General features: G+C 37.7%; 1 protein-coding gene across 1 annotated transcript; it reads left to right on the top strand.

The window, feature by feature from the left end:
• Window positions 1-4,466: 4,466 nt before the first annotated feature.
• Window positions 4,467-6,935, top strand: LOC130814967 (uncharacterized). The gene is made up of 2 exons (XM_057681271.1): window positions 4,467-5,503; window positions 6,876-6,935. Exon 1 carries the CDS (start codon window positions 4,765-4,767, stop codon window positions 5,452-5,454), a length of 690 nt encoding a protein of 229 aa, XP_057537254.1. The 5' UTR covers window positions 4,467-4,764; the 3' UTR covers window positions 5,455-5,503; window positions 6,876-6,935.
• Window positions 6,936-19,845: the final 12,910 nt, after the last annotated feature.

Below are 19,845 nucleotides of genomic sequence, written 5' to 3'. Positions count from 1 at the left end.
TATATATATATATATATATATATATATATATATATATATATATATATATATATATATATATATATATATATATATATATATATATATATATATATATATATATATATATATATATATATATATATATATATATATATATATTTATATTGTAATATATTATAATGTAATTTACTTGTATTATTATACCTCTAACAGTAGCTAGGTTGCATCGATTATTTCTTAGCTGTTTTTTTACACACAACATATCTAAAACTTTTAGTTAGGAACCAAAGCAACTTTAACCTAATCATACAAAAACTTTATTACATACTATCTCAAATAGGTCTCATAGCCCATGATAATGAACTTTTCTTTTTTGATTTTTAACTTTTCAAGGGTAAACACTTTGGCTATGTAGCTTTTGTTCTCTCAAGATTTCCCAATTTTGTTCACAATTTCGATTATTTCCAAAATTTGTTTAGAGTTTTAGATGATCATAAAAGATGTTAATATGCACATTACTCTGCTTGAGCTCGTTTTCTTTTTTGCAAGGTCTGAATAAATGGCTCCTTTAATTTGAGCCCAACTTGGCCAGTTCTCATTGCATAGGTCTTGACATGGATTAACCTTTATTGTCTAACCAGAGTGATATATAACTAATGTTAACTCATAAATATGAATGAGTGATGTGAATTTTTGCATTCATAATTTGTTTTACAATGAACATTCAGACGATATACCCATACGCAATCAATTATTACTAATAGCAGAAAATCCATATTCGAAAATTTTATTATGACTATAATTTAAGAAAATTAACCAATTAATAAATATATTTTATAATGTCTATGTTATTCTGTATTTTGGTCTTCCTAAGTGAAATTTTTTTTGTTCCAATTTGGATTACGGGGTCCTTAAAAGGTTATTACGTAGTACATAATGATATATATTCATCAACATTGTAATCCCGCTTGAAACAAGACTCGGCTGAGGAAAGAAAATAAACGATATATACCCGAACCATCCCCAAAATGAGGGGAAAGAAGAATATAATCAAATATTCCCCTAAATGGCGAAAGCCTTGCACAAGGGGTTATGAAAGGCACCGTGTCATCATGAAAAAAATTATCAGGGAAATATAACACCAACTAAACTAAATCAAGCCATTAGAATAGACAGGTAGAATAAATATACATAATAAAAACGAGCAAAAAACAAATAAATTAAAAAGGACTGTTAGAGACTGGCCTCAACTATCAGCTTAAACTTTTGTTTAAATTGGTTTTGATCCTTGACATGGTATCAGAAGCCACGTGACAAGAGATCACGAGTTCAAATCTCAACCATCCGGCCTCATATTCAAACGGAATATTTCGCATCAGGTATGAGAAGGGTCTATGCTACGTCGAGAGCTCTAGCCAAAGGGCTCTCATGTGAGGGAATGTGTTACAGTATATAACATATTTGGGATGAAAACAAATTGAAAATGGTGTGCACGCTTTATAAGCTATTGGAGACCTTCTTCCCATTGCCGTATGGTTTTGGGATGATATATATCTCCTTGGTTTATGAAGTGTGTGCACCTCATGTCTCCCGTTAACGTGCTGACATTCACAATAAGTCCAACCTAATTTAACAAACATATCATGGGGCCTTAACTATCAACTTAAACTTTTGGTTGAATTGGTTCCTTGACAAGGATATGCAAACATAAGCGATGTAATCTATCAATAGTCTAGCTAGGACACAAATTTGACATCTATAACTAGTCCTCTTCCGAGTTAGGTCCTGGATCGGTAAGGTTCAACTCATTCATTTCAATTTTAACAGAGAGAAGAAAATAATTTAGTTAAAAATAAAAAGCATCTATAAGCAACTTGAAAAGAAGGAAAAATAGAATTAGAATTAGAATCAGAATACTCTTTGTCGGCCTCTTAACAAAAGATTACTCGTCCTAAAGCTGTTTTTATAGATTGCAATTGAAGATAAGAATTTCAAATCCTCAATTTTTGTTAGAACTTAAAAAAAAAAAAAAAAAAAAAAAGTTGTCTAAATTCGTGATGCACATAGTTGACCCTTGATTATTATATAATTTTACTACATTATTGTCTAGTATTGTTGTCGTATGAAGCGGCAGCTGGAACTACCTCGATATACTTTTATATTTTAACATAACAAATATGTAACACCTTTTTCCTTGTGTTTTTTAAAGTATCTCAACTATAATTTTATCTAAAAATTGGAAGAAGTTAGAAATTTCAATATGGAGGCACTAAATAATTGATGTATTATAAAAAAACATATAGTCGAGAAACATATGGCAAAAATCTATTGTCAAATTTTTAAAATCGTGGATTTATTGAGAAAAAATTAAAAGATTATCGACTCACTTTTAAAAAAATATAGTCAAATGACCCAAAAATTAACATAATAGTAATTCTAAAATCAAAAAACTTGATACTCTTAAAGTTTTTGTTTTTGAATGGAACAAAAATTATATTGAGACTTAAAAATTTAGGAGGAACTGAAAATATGGATAATTGTTGTATGAATCTCTTGGAAGAAATTTTCTTAAAAGAAATTAGTTGCCTAAAGAAATTATTAGTTATTACAACATGAAGATTTGAACTGTAAACTATAAGATTTGTTTCTACTACTTTGATTGTTAAACATTATTGCTTCATTTTGTGAAATTTAATCAGTCCTTATATCATAGAAGTATATCATAAATGAGTAAAGGGTGTTCAAATTAAAAATACAGTAAATTCAGTCTCTTCCGAGTTTTTCATATTACTATGCTTTTATGTGCTGGGTATTTTTTTTTTTTTTTAAAAAAAAAAAATCTATGTTATTGTCTAAAATGAATTATAGAACGGTATTTATGTTTGGCTATTTAAAATTTAAGTTAATATGAATTGTGCGAGTTAGTTTTGTAGTATAAAGCTCTAAGGGAAATAAAAAAAAAGGAATTATTGATATTGAAATGACAAAAGTTGTAGCATAATAGCACTATAGTGCATGTATCTTCTACTTGGTATACTTAATATTCGTGCATCCAATAATGTATATGCACAAAATCCTTAGGATAGTCATTGGCATTTCGCATTTGGCATCTTTACCTTTTCTAGTGGGGTCTTGTATATGTTGCTATACATGAGCCGACGGCCTAACGAAGACAAAAATTGCATGACCAACTATGTCCCAATTAAGAGAGAATAATATTTGTCATTTTGGCCAGTTGATTTATAGTCTATGAATTTTACTTTTATTCTCTAATGCGAGAGAATAATATTCGTCATTTTGACCGGTTGATATATAGTCTATTAATATTTTTTTTTATTCTCTAATGCGTCAAATGGAATTCACAATTTTGTTAGGTTTATTCATACAATAGTATGTGTTTTACACTTTTTATATTTCACGACAAAATACTAAGAATAACTAGAATATGACGTGTTAGTAAATTTACTCATTATATTTGGTTTTAGTGGGGTATATTTAGTGACATTTAATTTAAATGTCACTAGTTTAAATTTCTAATAGTATATATAGTGAATTTGGTGACATTTATTAGACCATTTTAGCAGCATAATAAAAAACCATACTAAAACTTTTCGCGACGTAAAATCTAGTGACATTTCTCATAAATGTCACTATAGACTATGTTAACAATTATATATGCAACTAAAGGCAAAAAAAGTGTCACTAAAACACTTTATAATGGAATATAAAATAAAAATCAATAATAATTATACGAAAAATATAAATTAGTGGCTTTTTTTAATGTCAAAAAATTTAATATTGCAAAAAAGTTAAATTTATCGTAGTGATTTTCATTTGACTAATTTATTTTGGTCATTACCATGTACTATCTTATCTTAAATAAATAATAATAGGAGCCCGTGTTAGGTATATAGATTGCTATTTGTAAATTACGTTTACAAATTACAATTAATTAAATTAATATTTATTTTTTAGGTTTAGCGATTAAATAAATCGTTACAACTTACAAGTAACTCAATCTAGAATTAGTGGAGCCAATTTTTGATACACGTGGCTAGAAGTACTATTAACATTGTAAAGTGTCATGGTATCCCTTATCTACTTTATTTATTTATTTAAATCATTAATAACATTATTACTTTAATAACCTTTGACCTTTTGGATTGACCTTAACTTTTTAGTCAATGGGCTTTTTCTGAATTCTCCAAACTCCTTAGTTGGCCCATGAGCAAGTGACCCTCAAAATACCCTAACTTCTCCCAGGAAAGTAACCTCCAGATTGACCCAACTTCTCATTCATCCCACATTGCATGGTTCTCCTTCTTCCAAGGCTGATAACTGCCCATTACCCCCATGATAATCCACCTCTTCTCAAAAATAATTTTCTTTTCACCACTATAAATACAGGCCAACATCAGAAAGGAAGGGATCATCTAAGAATAACCCTCTTAATATCCTTACTCACTCCCCATTTCATTAGCCTACCAAAATACCAGCAATATCAACCCCGCAACCCCGATATCTTAATTCTCACATTCGGTTTATAATCGTCTATTCAATAAATCTTACATTACTGTTCTAACTTGAGCGTCGAAGGGGTTTTCCGGGAGATCACCCCCCGGACAAGGCCAACGCGTTGTGTTACAAGAATTCAGGTTCCTTCCTTCCACGAATCGCCACTCCTGATAAGGCTTCCACTTACGGTATTTCAAGTGTTTTCCACTTCCTCGTTTCATAACCGAAACAGTTTGGCGCCGTCTGTGGGGAAAAGAATAAAAAGTCATGGCTCCCAAAAGAAACCCAACTCAAACCGCCACCGTGCACAGCACAGATACAGACACTTCCGCAGGTCACGCTAATAATCAAGCCGTGACTCGTCGTGATCTGGACATGCTAGCACGAAACCTCACCGCCGCTTTCTCCGAACAACTCCGCGCCGTCATAAATAATACTCCTACTCAACAACGAGTGTTAGAGGACATGGCGAACCAAATAAAAAATTTGCAGGAACGAATTGAACCCCATCAAGAGATACCAAAGTCTCATGAATCTCAAGATGGGAACTCGAGAACTTCCCACTCCAGTAGACGCAATAAGAAAAGGCGGGAGAGATCCAGGACCCACCCAAGTCTCAAATGGACTGACCAACGAGATGATGAATCTAAAACCACCTCTCGAGATGCCCGTACCTACCTGGAAAGCAAGAAGCAAAGGGCATCTGAAAGCGTTCAATCGCTAGTGGATAAGAGGAGGGAAGAAAGGAAAAAGGCACAACTCGCGGGATCTAGCCGTCCCATTAGTCCCGTCACTATGCCGCGGAATGAGGACGGCAGAAGTAGACTTCATGAAGATCTCACACCAATAATTTCTCCGCTGGCCCTGGAGATACTGAATACTCCTAACCCCGGGAAAATAAAAAGATCCCAAACATGGCGGCCTTCGATGGAACATCCTGCCCGGAGGAACACCTGATGGCCTACAAGAACCTGATACTGCTGTACACCACTAACCCATCACTATGGTGCAAGTTCTTCTGTAACACCCCGATATTTTTTTCCGATATATTAAATGATTTGCTAGTAATATTATTATTATTATTCTTTTTAGAAGAATATATTTTTTTTATTATTTATTTTGTTAGTAAGTTAGATCATGAGACTTCAACTTTTAAGGCAATTAAAACCATTTTAAGTCCAAACCTTTTTCCTAACTTATCTTTAATTTAAAAAAAAAATAAAATAAAAATGGGAAGTGAATGGATTGGCCGGCCATATGGAGTATTATGGGGGATTTGTAACTTCTTAGGATATTGAAAGATTAAGGAGTTATTGCCTTCCATAAGTATTGCCTTAATTTTTCCTTAATTGCCTTATTTCCTTAATCTCCTAATTTTCCTTACATCTTCTCATTTCAAGCCATTGCAAGTAATTCTTAATCTAGTTTTTATTTTTAAGTTTAATTTAAATTTCTATGATTTTTATGTGTGTTATTTTATAGTTATGATTTGTTCATGATTTAAAAAAATTCATGTGTGAAAGTATGATGTATTTTCTATCTAAATTAATGTATGTTTTTTTTAGGGTTTTGGATATGTTTACATATGTGTGAAAAAATTGTTTGAAGGATGATTGAATATATATATATATATATATATATATATATATATATATATATATATATATATATATATATATATATATATATATATATATATATATATATATATATATATATATATATAAATGGATGTTCATAGAAAAAAAATGTATGTGGTGTTAGAAATTCATTTATTTATTTTTATTGAATACTAGAAGGGATTTGTAATGTTGGTAGAGAAAAAGAAAAAAAAATATACATGTAAATATGTGATGTGTATGTGTGTATACAATTGTGTAAAAAGAATTATATTGAAAAAAAATATATATAATAATAATTCATTAAAATTTATTTTTATGTAAATTTTGTTGTTTAGATTTAATAGGACATAAAGCGTTGATATTTATATTTTTGTGATAAAAAAATGATAGAATGACAAAATCCCGTAGGTTTTGAAAATGGTGAAAAAAATGTGTTTTTGGAACATTTTTGGCTTTGAAATTAAGTTAAAAATACTTATACTATGTTATAAATTATGAAAATTGGTACCCGGGGGTTTTGACGCCTTCCGGACGCAACGGTGAAGTCGGATTTTCAATTTGACAGTTTTAAGTTGAGTTTCTGGACAGATTGTATAGGCTGTCCTGTTTTGTGTATTTACCATGTTATAGTATGTGATGGATGTTCATGATTGTGTGTAGTATTCTAGGTATGGATGTAATTGTATATGTGTGTTATGGATAATTTGAAAAAATGTGTATGTGTGCTTATTTCCCGAATATGATTGAACCTTGTAGGAAGTTGATTCGTGACCGGGAATTGATTAAGACGCTTGTGAGTTGGTTATCTTGCTTAAGGTATGTACACGCAGCGTGGTTCGCATTAGTCCGATGTATCATATAATAATGGTATACAAAAGTAAAGTATGGATATATACTACGAATAATGTTATCTTTCGAATCAATAATTTTTATACATTGTTTTGATAAGCAGAGGTAGTATGACCTCACTAACTTTAAAGTGGACGTAGTATGACGTCAATTGGTGGAAATGAATTACTCGCGGTTTATGAGGGCATTATGAGCCACCGCGGGGGTATGCATACTTAACCATAGGCACCGAATTAAGGCGAGTGTCTATGGTAGAGACTTGCTTAGGGGTTAGCTCCCCCTAATGTATTGTCTCACTTATGGAGTTTGTAGTGTACCGGCAGTATGGCTGACTAACCTTTACATGAAAATAATTATTCTTAATAAGCATGATCGAAGCGTAAGGTTCTGTGAATTGTCAGCTAATAAATTAAAACTTTCTCTTGTGTTATTATTTATTTGGTATGCGACGTTTGCTGACGTGTACTTTTGGTCTTAACGACCCTGCGATGATGTTGTTTCCTATCTGGGCAATGACTAGCAGTAAGTTAAGTTGCAGGTCTGGGGAGTGAGGATTGACCCTCGAAGAAATAAATCTTGAGAATATAGAAGTTTGATAAGAAATAAATCATTAGAATTTCTAGTTAAGTTTGAAGAACGTTTGGTTTTTATGAGGCGATTTTCGTTCTCAAGTTGTAATAAGTAGATTTAACTTTTCGTTCTTATCCGCTGCTAAGAATTTCTTATTATCTAGTAGTTCTTAATAACGCTAATAGAACTCGATCCGCACGTTTTCCTTAACTTGAAAACCGTTTTAAACTGTTTCTAACATCCCGGTTTGACTCGGATTATAGTTGCCTCGTTTTTAAAAGGTCATCTTCTCTTTCCGTACGACCCGAGTTATTCTAAGATGTTACAACTTCCCAACTACTCTTACGGGAGTAGCTCTGACGTGGTACACCTCCCTCCCAGGTGGAAGTATCCACAACTTTGCCCAACTGGAAGGCAAGTTCCTGGGTCATTTTGTAGCATCAAGAAGACAGGAAAAATCAAACTTCCATTTGCTCAGCATCACACAATTGGAAGGAGAGTCCATATTGTCATATTTAAAGAAGTTCCACGAGGCGGTGCTAGAAGTGACTGATTTAGAAGAATCAGTCGCATTAAACGCCCTGATCAACGGAATGAAGGCTCAAAGGCTGAAGTTCCAGTTGGTCGAAAGTCAAGTGAAGACATATGCGGAGGCCATGAAGCAATGTCAAAGCTATGTCACGACCTCCGAGATATGTCAAGCACACGACCCCAAGAAACGAAGGTCGGAAAAGAAAGATTCAATATCCAATCATCCCTCAAGGAACATGGAGGAACATTCATCAAGGAGGGATAGAAACTACTTGCTGCGTCGTCCAGAACCTTCGTCAGATATGGGGCCTCCACGATCCAGACACGTATATGTCGCTGAAGGGGAGCCCAGGACGCGGAATTTATGAGATGGAGGCAACGATCCGCTGTTCAACCGGAACAGGAAGGACATATTCTTCGCCATCCGGGATCAATTGCCAACTCCACCTCCTACTACCACCCCCTCTGATCGACGTAACTACAATCTGTGGTGTGATTACCACAAAGAACACGACCACACTTTGGCCCAATGGCCCGAACTCAAACGTATCCTACATCAACTGGCCGATAAGGGGAAATTGTCTAGGTTCATCAACCGGAAGGACTACGACGCTAGAAGGGAAACAGAAAGGAGGCCGTGGAATCAAAGACGCAAATCCCCTAAGAGGGATGAGGCCAGGCGCAAAAGTTCCAACACACAAGGAACTATCAACATGATTTTTGCAGGATACACTGAAGAATATCCTACAATCCGCGCCGCGATAGATAGCGTCCACACCCTGTTAAAAGGACCTCTAAAAGCAACATTAAGCGGACCGACCATGAGGTTCGATGCCACGACCTCCCAAACGCTGCAATAACCACATACTGACCCTCTGGTGGTCACCCTCAAAATTGGACAAATGAAAGTCAAGAGGGTAGTGGTAGACACCGGAAGCACGGATGATCTTATAACGATGGAATGCCTGAGAAAAATGAAGTTTGAAGAAAAGCACTTACAACCCCTTAATAAACCCTTGATCGGGTTTGGGGGAAGTCAGGTCATTCCACTAGGCACGATCATTCTCCCCGTGCGGGTAGGGAAAAGAAATGAAAGCAGAACTGTGCCTATACGATTCACGGTGGCCTAACACGCACGAAAGGCCTCACCCTATAGAACGATACGAGGAGGTAGACATGTTCGAAGGAAAACGCATCAAGATAGGGAAAGATCTTCCTGGCCTGGTCAAACAAGATATCATCGCCACCCTTACTGAGTTTCGCGACGTCTTTGCTTTTTCCACGGAAGAAATGTCTGGCTTTCCTACAAGTTTCATGTGCCATAAACTTGATATAAAACCGGGCTACAAACCCGTGTAGCAAAAGCTGCGACATCAAGGAAGAGAGCGGATAGAGGCCGCCCGAGAAGAAGTGGAGAAATTGCTGGGAGCCGGATTCCTCAGAGAATGCAAATATTCCGATTGGCTCTCCAACGTCGTCCTCGTGAAAAAATCAAATGGCAAATGGAGGATGTGTGTTGACTTCACGGATCTGAACAAAGCATGCCCCAAGGACGATTATCCTCTCACAAAGATAGATCGTTTGTTAAATTCTACAGCAGGCCACGCTCTACTGAGTTTCATGGATGCTAATGCTGGCTACCATCAGATTCCCTTGGCCACAGAAGACCAGCCACATACGACATTCATCACAAAAGATGGGGTATACTGCTACAAAGTCATGCCCTTCGGGCTAAAGAATGCTGGAGCTACTTATCAGAGAATGGTCAATAAGGTCTTCCAATCTCAAATAGGCTGAAACTTGGAGGTATACATGGACGATATGATCACGAAGAGCAAGCAGGCGTGTCAGCATGCCGCGGACTTACGCGAGACGTTCAATACCCTCCGAAAACACCAAATGAGACTCAATCTTGAAAAGTGCATGTTTGGAGTCACCATAGGGAAGTGCCTTGGCTTCCTTGTTGACGAAAGAGGAATAGAAGCAAACCCCGACAAGATACAGGCAATCCAGAACATGAAGTCCCCTAGATCCGTAAAAGAAGTCCAAAAGCTAACGGGATGCATAGCTACCTTGGGGAGATTTCTATCAAAGTCCGCAGACAGATGTTCGCCCTTCTTCAAAACCCTCAAGTAAAGCAAGTTCGAATGGACGAGAGAAGCCGAAGAATCCTTCCAGCAGTTAAAAGAGCACTTGTCCTCTTTGCCAAAACTAGTTTCGCCATTCAACAGGGAAAAGCTGGTCTTATATGTCTCGGTCTCCGAATACTCCATATCATTAGTAATAATAGCCGAAAGAGAAAAGAAGCAATTCCCCATATATTATGTAAGCCACGCCTTTCGAAGGATCCGAGGGGAACTACAGCGAAATAGAGAAGGTCTTATTTGCAATCATGATGGCGAGCAGGAAATTAAAACCGTACTTCCAATCCCACCAGATCATCATCAGGAGCAGCCAACCTTTGAAGAAGATTCTGGAAGGAAAAAACAAATCAAGCCGCGTCACTGATTGGGTTAATCAACTTGCAGATTTCGGCATTGAATATGAACCGCGAACAGCAATCAAAGCCCAAGCCTTGGCCGACATCATTGCCGAGAGCACCATTCCTCATTATACTGAACCCAATCAAAAATGGAGGTTGTATGTAGATGGATGCTCAACGCAATCGGCAAGTGGGGCCATGCTTCTGATTGTATCTTCCGTCGGGGTCCGTATGGAAAGAGCGGTTAGGTTTGAGTTCGCAGCCTCTAATAATGAGGCAGAATACGAGGCATTACTCATGGGGCTCAAAATCTGCTATGAGGCAGGGGCCAAAGTATTATCCACTTTCTCTGACTCCTAGCTAATAGTCGGACAAGTGAATGGGAAATTCGAAGCGAAAGATGAAAGCATGAAGATGTACTTACAACAAGTAAGAGAATTTGTCAAGAAATTCGACAAATTCACATTGATCCACATCCCAAGATCTCAAAACGCACAGGCCGATTCCCTGGCAAAGCTCGCTAGCTCAGCCGAAACAACCGCGGCTCGCGAAATTATCTGGGAAGTATTTCCCAACCCCAGTATCAACTTTATCGTTAACACCCTTGATAGATCGGAAATGTGGATGGAGCCATACATCAAATATTTGCAAAATCAAACGCTCCCCCAAGATGAGAATCAGGTAAAAGTGCTTCAAAAGAACGCCAGATGGTTCAAGCTCCACGAAGGCACACTCTATAAAAAATCATATACCCATCCCCTTTTAAAATGTGTTTCTCTTGAAGAAGGAAACTACATCGTTCGCTAAATACACGAAGGCGGATGCGGCATACATCAGGGAGTACAAACTATCATTGGCAAAGTCCTCAGAAGCAGATATTATTGGCCCTCGCTCAGGAATGACGCGGAAGCACTTGTCAAACGATGTCTCGAATGCCAATACCACTCAAAGATAGGAAGGAAGCCGTCTAACTACTTGTCAGCCATGCAAGCCGTCCTGCCTTTCGATAAGTGGGGTATGGATCTCCTTGGCCCTTTCCCACCGGAAAAGGGGCAACGCAAATTCATTATTGTGGCTATAGATTATTTTACCAAGTACGTAGAAGCAGAGGCGCTTAGCTCAATCACATACAAACAAGTCTGTCAATTCATATGGCGAAATATCATCACGAGATACGGTATTCCCCGTGTGCTCATTACCGACAACGGGAGACAATTTGTCAGTAAGAACACAATAGAATACTGCGATAGGTTCGACATTCAAATCCGATTCAGTTTAGTATCTCGACCGCAAACCAATGGCCAAGTTGAATCAGCAAATAAGGAGATTTTGAATGGCATCAAAAAGAAAATAGAAGGGGTTAAAGGTACTTGGGATGAAGAACTACCTGGCATCCTATGGGCAAGCCGAACAATCGTCAAAGAGGCAACAGGGCATACCCCATTTTCCTTGGTATACGGGTCCAAAGCCGTGCTTCCAGTAGAGATAGGCATACCCTCCACAAGGGTTACCTACTACTCACACAACGAGAATGAACAAGGAAAAACGGCAAACTTAGATCTCCTTCCAGAAACACGGGGGAATGCATTGTTAAGGTCCATGGCCCAAAAACAGAAGATGATTCGCAGCTTCAACCGACTCGTCAAAACTAAACGCATTCAAGTTGGCGACTTCGTCCTACGCAAAGTTGAGGCCACGGGGAAAATCGTAGATAAAGGAAAACTACGGGGCAATTGGGATGGCCCGTTCAAAATTATCCGCGTCATCAAACCCGGGACATTCGAACTGGAAGACATGAAAGGGAAGAAACTACCTCGCCCATGGATTGGAGATCACTTGAAGAAGTACTTCATTTAATAAGACTTGCAAGAAGCCAGTCAATGATCATTAATTTCATCACAATCAGTAGTTTCATCCCGCGGCGTATTCGCGTTGTCATTACATTTTTCAATATATCAGAGGTTTCAATTTTCAGAATTATCCAGCTCCAACATTTTCAAGTATTCAGTTATATTCTACTTCCTCTAGTAATATTGCAAATCTTATTAAATTCAGTAATGTCTACAAGTCGGACCCCTTGAGAGGGGTCCCATATTCAAATTTATTCTAAGTCACCACGAATTAGTGACATCCACAAGTCGGACCCAAAGAGAGGGGTCAAATATCAAAATTATTTTAAGTAAAAATCTCGCCCATCAGTAACATCGATAAGTCGGACCCCTAGACTGGGGTCCAAAAATCAAAGTTTATTCAAGTTAAATTCAATGTTCTTTATTAAATCAAGTAAGTATCAGTGACATCAATAAGTCGGACCCCTAGAATAGGGTCCCAAGATCAAAATTATTCTAAGTAAAATTTCTATTTCGCCTGGCAGTGACATCGACAAGTCGTACCATTAGAATGGGGTCCCAAGATCGAAATTGTTTTTAGTAATTTTCGACCGTATCACTCCCCGATTTTTGGGTGAGAAAAGCCGCGGCCTGAGAGTTAGAATAAGGAATACTCCAAACGTTCATAGCAAACAATCTTAGAAGTGTCATTCAAAAATATATACATATAATTCAAATTCGAATTACAAAATCTGGTCAAAAATGTCAAGTTTAGATTACAACTTCAAAACAAAATTAAACATCATCTAGGAAGGCATCAACGTCCACTTCTGGATCTCGGGCCGGCAGCTGAGGAGATTCGGCCGTCCCCTCTTCAAGACTTGGAGTGAAGCTTACAAAATCTTTAATGTTGAACGGCTCCACTTCAATCTCGAACAGCTCCTTGGACAAGCCCTGGAGGTTTCTTCCATCGTCAATGAGCAGATTTGACAAATCTAAGCATAAACTCTCCAGCTGGGAAAGCGCCAAGTTCTCGGGGGTGCCCGAGGTCGAAGGAGGAGAGAGAGTTAATTTATCTAGATTAAGGCATAGAGCCTCCTTTTCAGCCGCAATATCAACTCTCTCCGACCAGGCCCTCGCCTCTTCCACATCCCAATTGGGGTCCACCAGTACCGCCGACTCCCGCTCCAAAATCGGAGCTAGGTTAGCCAGAGCTTCGTCTCCCTTTTGATTTGCCTTTTGTTGGAGAGAATCGATGTCAACGCCTAACTCCGCGGCAGCCAAACGGTACTTCTCTTCACTAATTGCGGAACCGGCACCCACCATCTCTGCCGTCAGATCTCCCAAGAAACTTGACGCCTCCGGCTCATCCGAAGTCAGCCAATCCCTAGCTATTCGGGCTCGTCTTTCCAAGCTAACTTTGTACACCTTAGCCGCGGATAGCAAAGTCTTGAACTTGGCCAAATCAGCCGACACCTGTTGCATAAGACACTGGTTTTGATGAACCAGTTTAGCATGAACGTCCATCAGGTGACCGACTTCATGGCCGAGGGTTACCGACTTGTTAGAAGCTACGTACAAACTCCCAACGCTCTCCTCCAGCTGCTTTCTCGCCCTCTCCCGCCACTGTTCAGTTCTGACTAAACGATCTTTCAGCTAAGAGCATTTAGCCAGTTTATCTTTTAAGCCCGGCAGTTCTTCTCGGAGCTTCTGGAGCTCCTCGTCCTGCTCATTGCAGTGGGAGGACAGGACGGCCAGCGTCTCCCTATCCGCGGCACTTTGGCGGCTGAGGTTAAGCTCAAAGGACAACCTCAGAAAAGCCTGCAAAAAGAACAAGTTAAAATCCAAGCATGGCTAACTTAAAAAGATAAAAGTAGAAGGACGTTACCTCAGCCGCGGAAACTTGGAGTTGACGCACTCTATTGGTAGGGGATAGGGACTCCAAAAGGTCAACATCCACTTTGCTGATTAAGTGGGATGTCGCCCTGTTGAATCGGGTTATCATACTCTTATGCCCCAAATCAGTGAAAGGGGTGTCGTGTCGGAAAGGTAGAACCTCCCGACGACGGTACACCTCCTCCACCTTCGCCTCAGGGGCCGCAGCTGACTCCTCCACCTTCTCTTTGCCCCGGCTCAGAACCGGGGACGCCTCAGCCTGAGGAGAAGCCACCTCCTCCTCCACCGACCTCATTTGCAGAGGTACGGCCGTCATTATTGTTCCCGCCGAGGCCTTCTTGAGGCACTCTTCTCGTGGGAGAAAGAGACTCTCTTTCTCTTCCTCTCTTTCTTCGATCGCCTCTTCTTAGAAGGGATTACCCTCTGAGAGTCATCGGGAATATGGACTCTTCTCCTCTCCTCGAGGAGCCGGAGAGCCTCCTCTTCGTAGGGCACCTCGTCCAGCCCTTTCTCTACCGTTATCGAGTCCTATGAGAGAAAAAATTAGAAGAAATCGAAGAAATCCCTCATAGTTCGAAAACTATATGAATTTATACTTTTGGAGGAAGAGGTAGAGGTTTTTCCGCGGGCCGTTGGATAGCCCCCTGAGCAAATCGCATTACACTTAATTTCTTCATGAGTTCTGGATTTTTTGCCCTTAAGTTTTCCTTGGCCATCTTTAAAAAATCAATAGTTAGAAACAAGTAAACATACCATAAAAAAGGGAAGGAAGAAATCCGACGACTCTTACTCCGATTGATAGCCAGGCTGATCCCGAATGCTGAGAGGAGGTTCTCATTCTCCAACTGTAACATCTCGGAATAACTTGGATCGTTTGAAAAGAGAAGACGACCTTTTTAAAGAAAGGTAAATATAGTCCGAGTCAAACCAGGATGTTAGAAGGCAGTTATAAAACGGATTTGAAATCAAGGAAAGCTTGCGGATCGAGTTCTATTAGTGTTATTATAAACTACTAGATATAAGAAATTCTTAGCAGCGGACAAGAACGAAAAAATTAAATCTACTTATTACAACTTGAGAACGAAATCGCCTCATAAAACCAAATATTTTTTTTAAACTTTATTAGAAGTTCTTATCAAGACTTCTATATCCTTAACGATTTATTTCTCCAAGGGACAATCCTCACTCCCGAGACCTGCAACTTAACTTACTGCTAGTCATTGCCCAGAAAGGAAACAACATCATCACAGGGCCATTAAGACAAAAAGTACACGTCAGCAAACGTCGCATACCAATTCATTAAATACAACAAGAGAAAGATTTAATAGCTGTCGATTTCAGAAAATACGCTTCGATCACGCTAACTAAGAATAATCAATTTCATGTAAAGGTTTGTCAGCCATACTGCTGTACTATCCAGCCATACTGCCGGTACAACTCCAATCTCCATAAGTGAGACATTACATTAGGGGAAGCTAACCCCTAAGCAAGTCTCTACCATAGACACTCGCCTTACTTCGGTGCCTATGGTTAAGTATGCATACCCCCGCAGTGGCTCATAATGCCCCCATATACCGCGAGTAATTCTTTTCCACCAATTGACGTCATACTACGTCCACATTAAGGTTAGTGAGGTCATACTACCTCTGCTTATCAAAACAATGTATCAAAATTATTTATTCGGAAAGATAACAATATTCATACTATATATCCATACTTTACTTTTGTTTACCATTATTATATGATACATCGGACTAAATGCGAACTTCGCTGCGTGTACATACCTTAAGCAAGATAACCAACTCTCAAGCGTCCTATTCAATTCCCTGTCACGAATCAACTTCCTACAAGGTTCAATCGTATTCGGGAAATAAGCACACATACACACTCTCCTCAAATCAACCATAACACACACATACAATTACAACCACACCTAGAATACCACACACATCATGAACATTCATCACATACTATAACATGGTAAACGCACAAAACAGGACAGCATACATAATCTGTCCAGAAACGCAATTTAAAACTGTCAAACTGAAAATCCGACTTCACCGTTGCGTCCGGAAGGCGTCAAAACCCCCGGGTACCAATTTTCATAATTCATAATGTACTCTAAGTATTTTTAACCTATTTTTAAGCCAAAAAGTGTCCCAAAAACAGATTTTTTTAACATTTTTCTAACCCTACGGGATTCACCAAAATTTCATCAACAAATGAATTCCAAATGGTACATTGCCTATTAAATATCAATGACCAAATTTATATAATTCTTATGAACCATCTTTGAGATTAAATTCATTGTTCAACAATAATTTATTTAACCACACACATTTTTTTTTACATGAACATTCATTTTTATATATAAATTTCAAAATCACCCATCACACAAACAATTCCTATTCTTCACATATATGCATATCTAAAAACTCTAAAAAGAAACATTCTTCATCAATTTAGATAGAAAAATACATCCCAAAATCATACATAAAATTTTAAATTCTTAAATTAAACATGAATTATAAGATAAAACATATAATAATCATAGAATTTTAAATTAAAACTTAAGAATCAACATAGATTAAGAATTACACTTACAATTGTAAAGGAAAACAACTAATGATCAAGTGTAATGGAGTTAGGAGGAATTTTGAAAGGATGTGTTTTTTTTTTTTTTTGTCCTTGGAAACTTTAGAAATGAAAGGATGTCAAAATGAAAATGATTAAGGAATTAAGAAGGGTTAATTATATGGGATTAATGTCTTGATCCTTCATTACCCTAAGGGAGTTACAAGCTCCACCAAGAGTCCCTCCTATTTTCTTTTTTTTTTTGAAAATAAAAGATGGGTTAAAGAAAAGTTTGGGCCCAAATAATTCTAATTGCCAAAAAGGATTGCAAATCTCATGACCAAGCCTAATAATAAATAAACTATATATATATATATATATATATATATATATATATATATATATATATATATATATATATATATATATATATATATATATATATATATATATATATATATATATATATATATATATATATATATATATATATATATATATATATATATATATATATATATATATATATATATATATATATATATATATATATATATATATATATATATATATATATATATATATATATATATATATATATATATATAATATTACTAGTAAATTATTAAATATATCGAGGAAAAAAAATCGGAAAAATATCGGGGTGTTACACCAACTCAGGACGACCCGGTATCCAGTTGAGTTGGACATTCATGGTTTTCCTCCCCAATTGAACGTCCATCTTTGCATACTCTATGATCACCGCATCATTAAAAGAACATTGCGGGATCCCGTTATTAAAACCCGAAAGGTTGGGTTTGATGTCGAAGGAGATCTTAATATTCCAACCCCCTGAATTGTATAAATAGGCGAACTTTGTCCTATATCCCTTCTGATTGTCAGGGAGGTTGTGGACTATCTTCAGCCCACGATGATGTGTGAATGTTATCCAGCCACAGCCGTATGATTGAGGATTGCATAGGCGGGCTCTAAATATATGCCTAAAGGCGGTAAGTGTTGGTGGCACGGCCAAAACTTTACACAAGATCAAAAACGCCACCATACAACCCCATGCGTTAGGGTATAATTCGAGCACTGAAACATTCAAAAAATCTAATATTTCCCTAAAAAATGGATGAAGAGGAAACCTAAGTCCTAATTCGAAAGAAGGAAAGTATACTGCTATACAGTGTGGGGGAGGAAACCTAACTTTGTCATAATTCCCCGGGGTAATAATGTTGATATCATCTTTCAAACCCCATTTTTGAGAGATGGCTTCCCGACGCTTGTCCAAGTCTCTCTTGGTTTATGAATCTATGAAGTAGTTAAGGGGACCGCCGCTTGGGATGTATAATGGAGGAGGAATCGACGCTGCGCTCTCCCTTCCTGAGGACTCGGATGATCCTTCGATGTTTTCCATATCTACATACAATAACCCTTCTAGGTCAGGATTTATTCGCGGCAAGTAATTGGGGAAGAAAGCAACGCTTACTTCCCAATGAGCAGTTTTCATTATCTCCGGAGGGTATACAGGGGATACCGATGATTCATCCCCGGCCTTTATTGATTCATAATGAGGGGTGATTCTCACCGAACTACTATCATCCGAATCAATCATTAGCAACCCCTCTTTATTAAAGCGTCTACATTCTACCAAATGAATTTTCGTCGGGTTAGCCGAGTTAATGTCGGAGTTAGCTATTGTCTCATGAGTAGCCGCGACATCCATATTAACAATAGTCATAAAATAGTAGGCGAAACTTGTAAAGGATAATGACTAATTACATAAAACTAATTCAAAACTTTAAACATTCAAGAACTTGAAGATCAGTTTGAAGAATAATTTGAAGAAATTCAAGAATTTGAAGAAAGATTTGAATACCTTGAAGAAATTTTGAAGATTTGTCAGAAGTTTGATGAAGTTTTGTCAGAATCCTTGAAGATCTTCGAGAGATTTGTGAGAAGTTTTAAGAAGGGTTGAAGGTCGTCAGAGCGTTTCTCTCTACTTTCTCTTTCTAGCGATTTGAAGAAATAAGGGAGTTAATGGTTAGGTGAGAGGGAATAATTCCAATAACCATATTTATTGCAGCAATAAATGCTCAACATTGAACCTAAACATCTCTTGAACGAAAAGTGGAATCCCAAACTAAAACCGGGAAGTCGATAAGTCGGGCCCCCAATGAGGTGGCAAGCGTCGAAGATTTGTCTAAGTGTTCTAATCTATGTCCGTGAAGTCGACTAGTCGGATCCTCAATGAAGGGGAAATGTTGAAAATTTTTCCAAGTATCAGATCTTGATTATGACTGGGGAGTCGATAAGTCGGACCCCCAAGGAGGGAGAAAATGTCAACAAATTCTCTAAGTTATTAAATTTTCTCCTGAAGCCGTAGGGTCGATAAGTCGGACCCTAAATCACACTCTAAGAAACAGAAATTATTCCAAGTGTGAGGGATGTCCGTATGATCAATAAGTCGGACTCCCAGGTGCCCCCAGTTATGGTGTAAAAATTCTAAGTGTGGAAGAATTCTCCCATTTTTCCGTATAATCAAAGACACGGACTTATGTGATCTTTCCGCATCCTGGAAGAACAAGGGGCGTGTTAGAACGAAGAAAATGGTTCCAAGATTTTTTGTCTTTCCGCAACATTGATAAGTCGGACTCTCGGCGAAGAATAATAAATCTAAGTATAAATCTGAACCGCATCCTCAAAACACGTGATTTATTGTCTGGCGAGTCAGCACATTCATGCCGCGTTATGATACCTTCCCAAAATTCCACGGCGTATAACACGCCAGTTAGAAAGAAGATAGAATAAAACCAGCATCTGTCCGTGCGGTCTACAAGTCGGATCCGCTTTGATGGTGATATCGTTCAAAAATATTCCAAGTCCCTGAAGTCCCGCGACTTCAGATTAAAATAATGAAAATTAATTATGGTGATTTCATCCGTGCGGTAGAGAAGTCGGACCCCCCCTTGGGGGCTATCCTGTTCCAAAA

The sequence above is a fragment of the Amaranthus tricolor genome, chromosome 6 (assembly GCF_026212465.1).
Source record: "Amaranthus tricolor cultivar Red isolate AtriRed21 chromosome 6, ASM2621246v1, whole genome shotgun sequence".
In the NCBI taxonomy this organism is placed as follows: Eukaryota; Viridiplantae; Streptophyta; class Magnoliopsida; order Caryophyllales; family Amaranthaceae; genus Amaranthus; species Amaranthus tricolor.
Note: the sequence above shows the minus strand (reverse complement) of the source record. Positions and strands in the feature narration are given on the sequence as shown.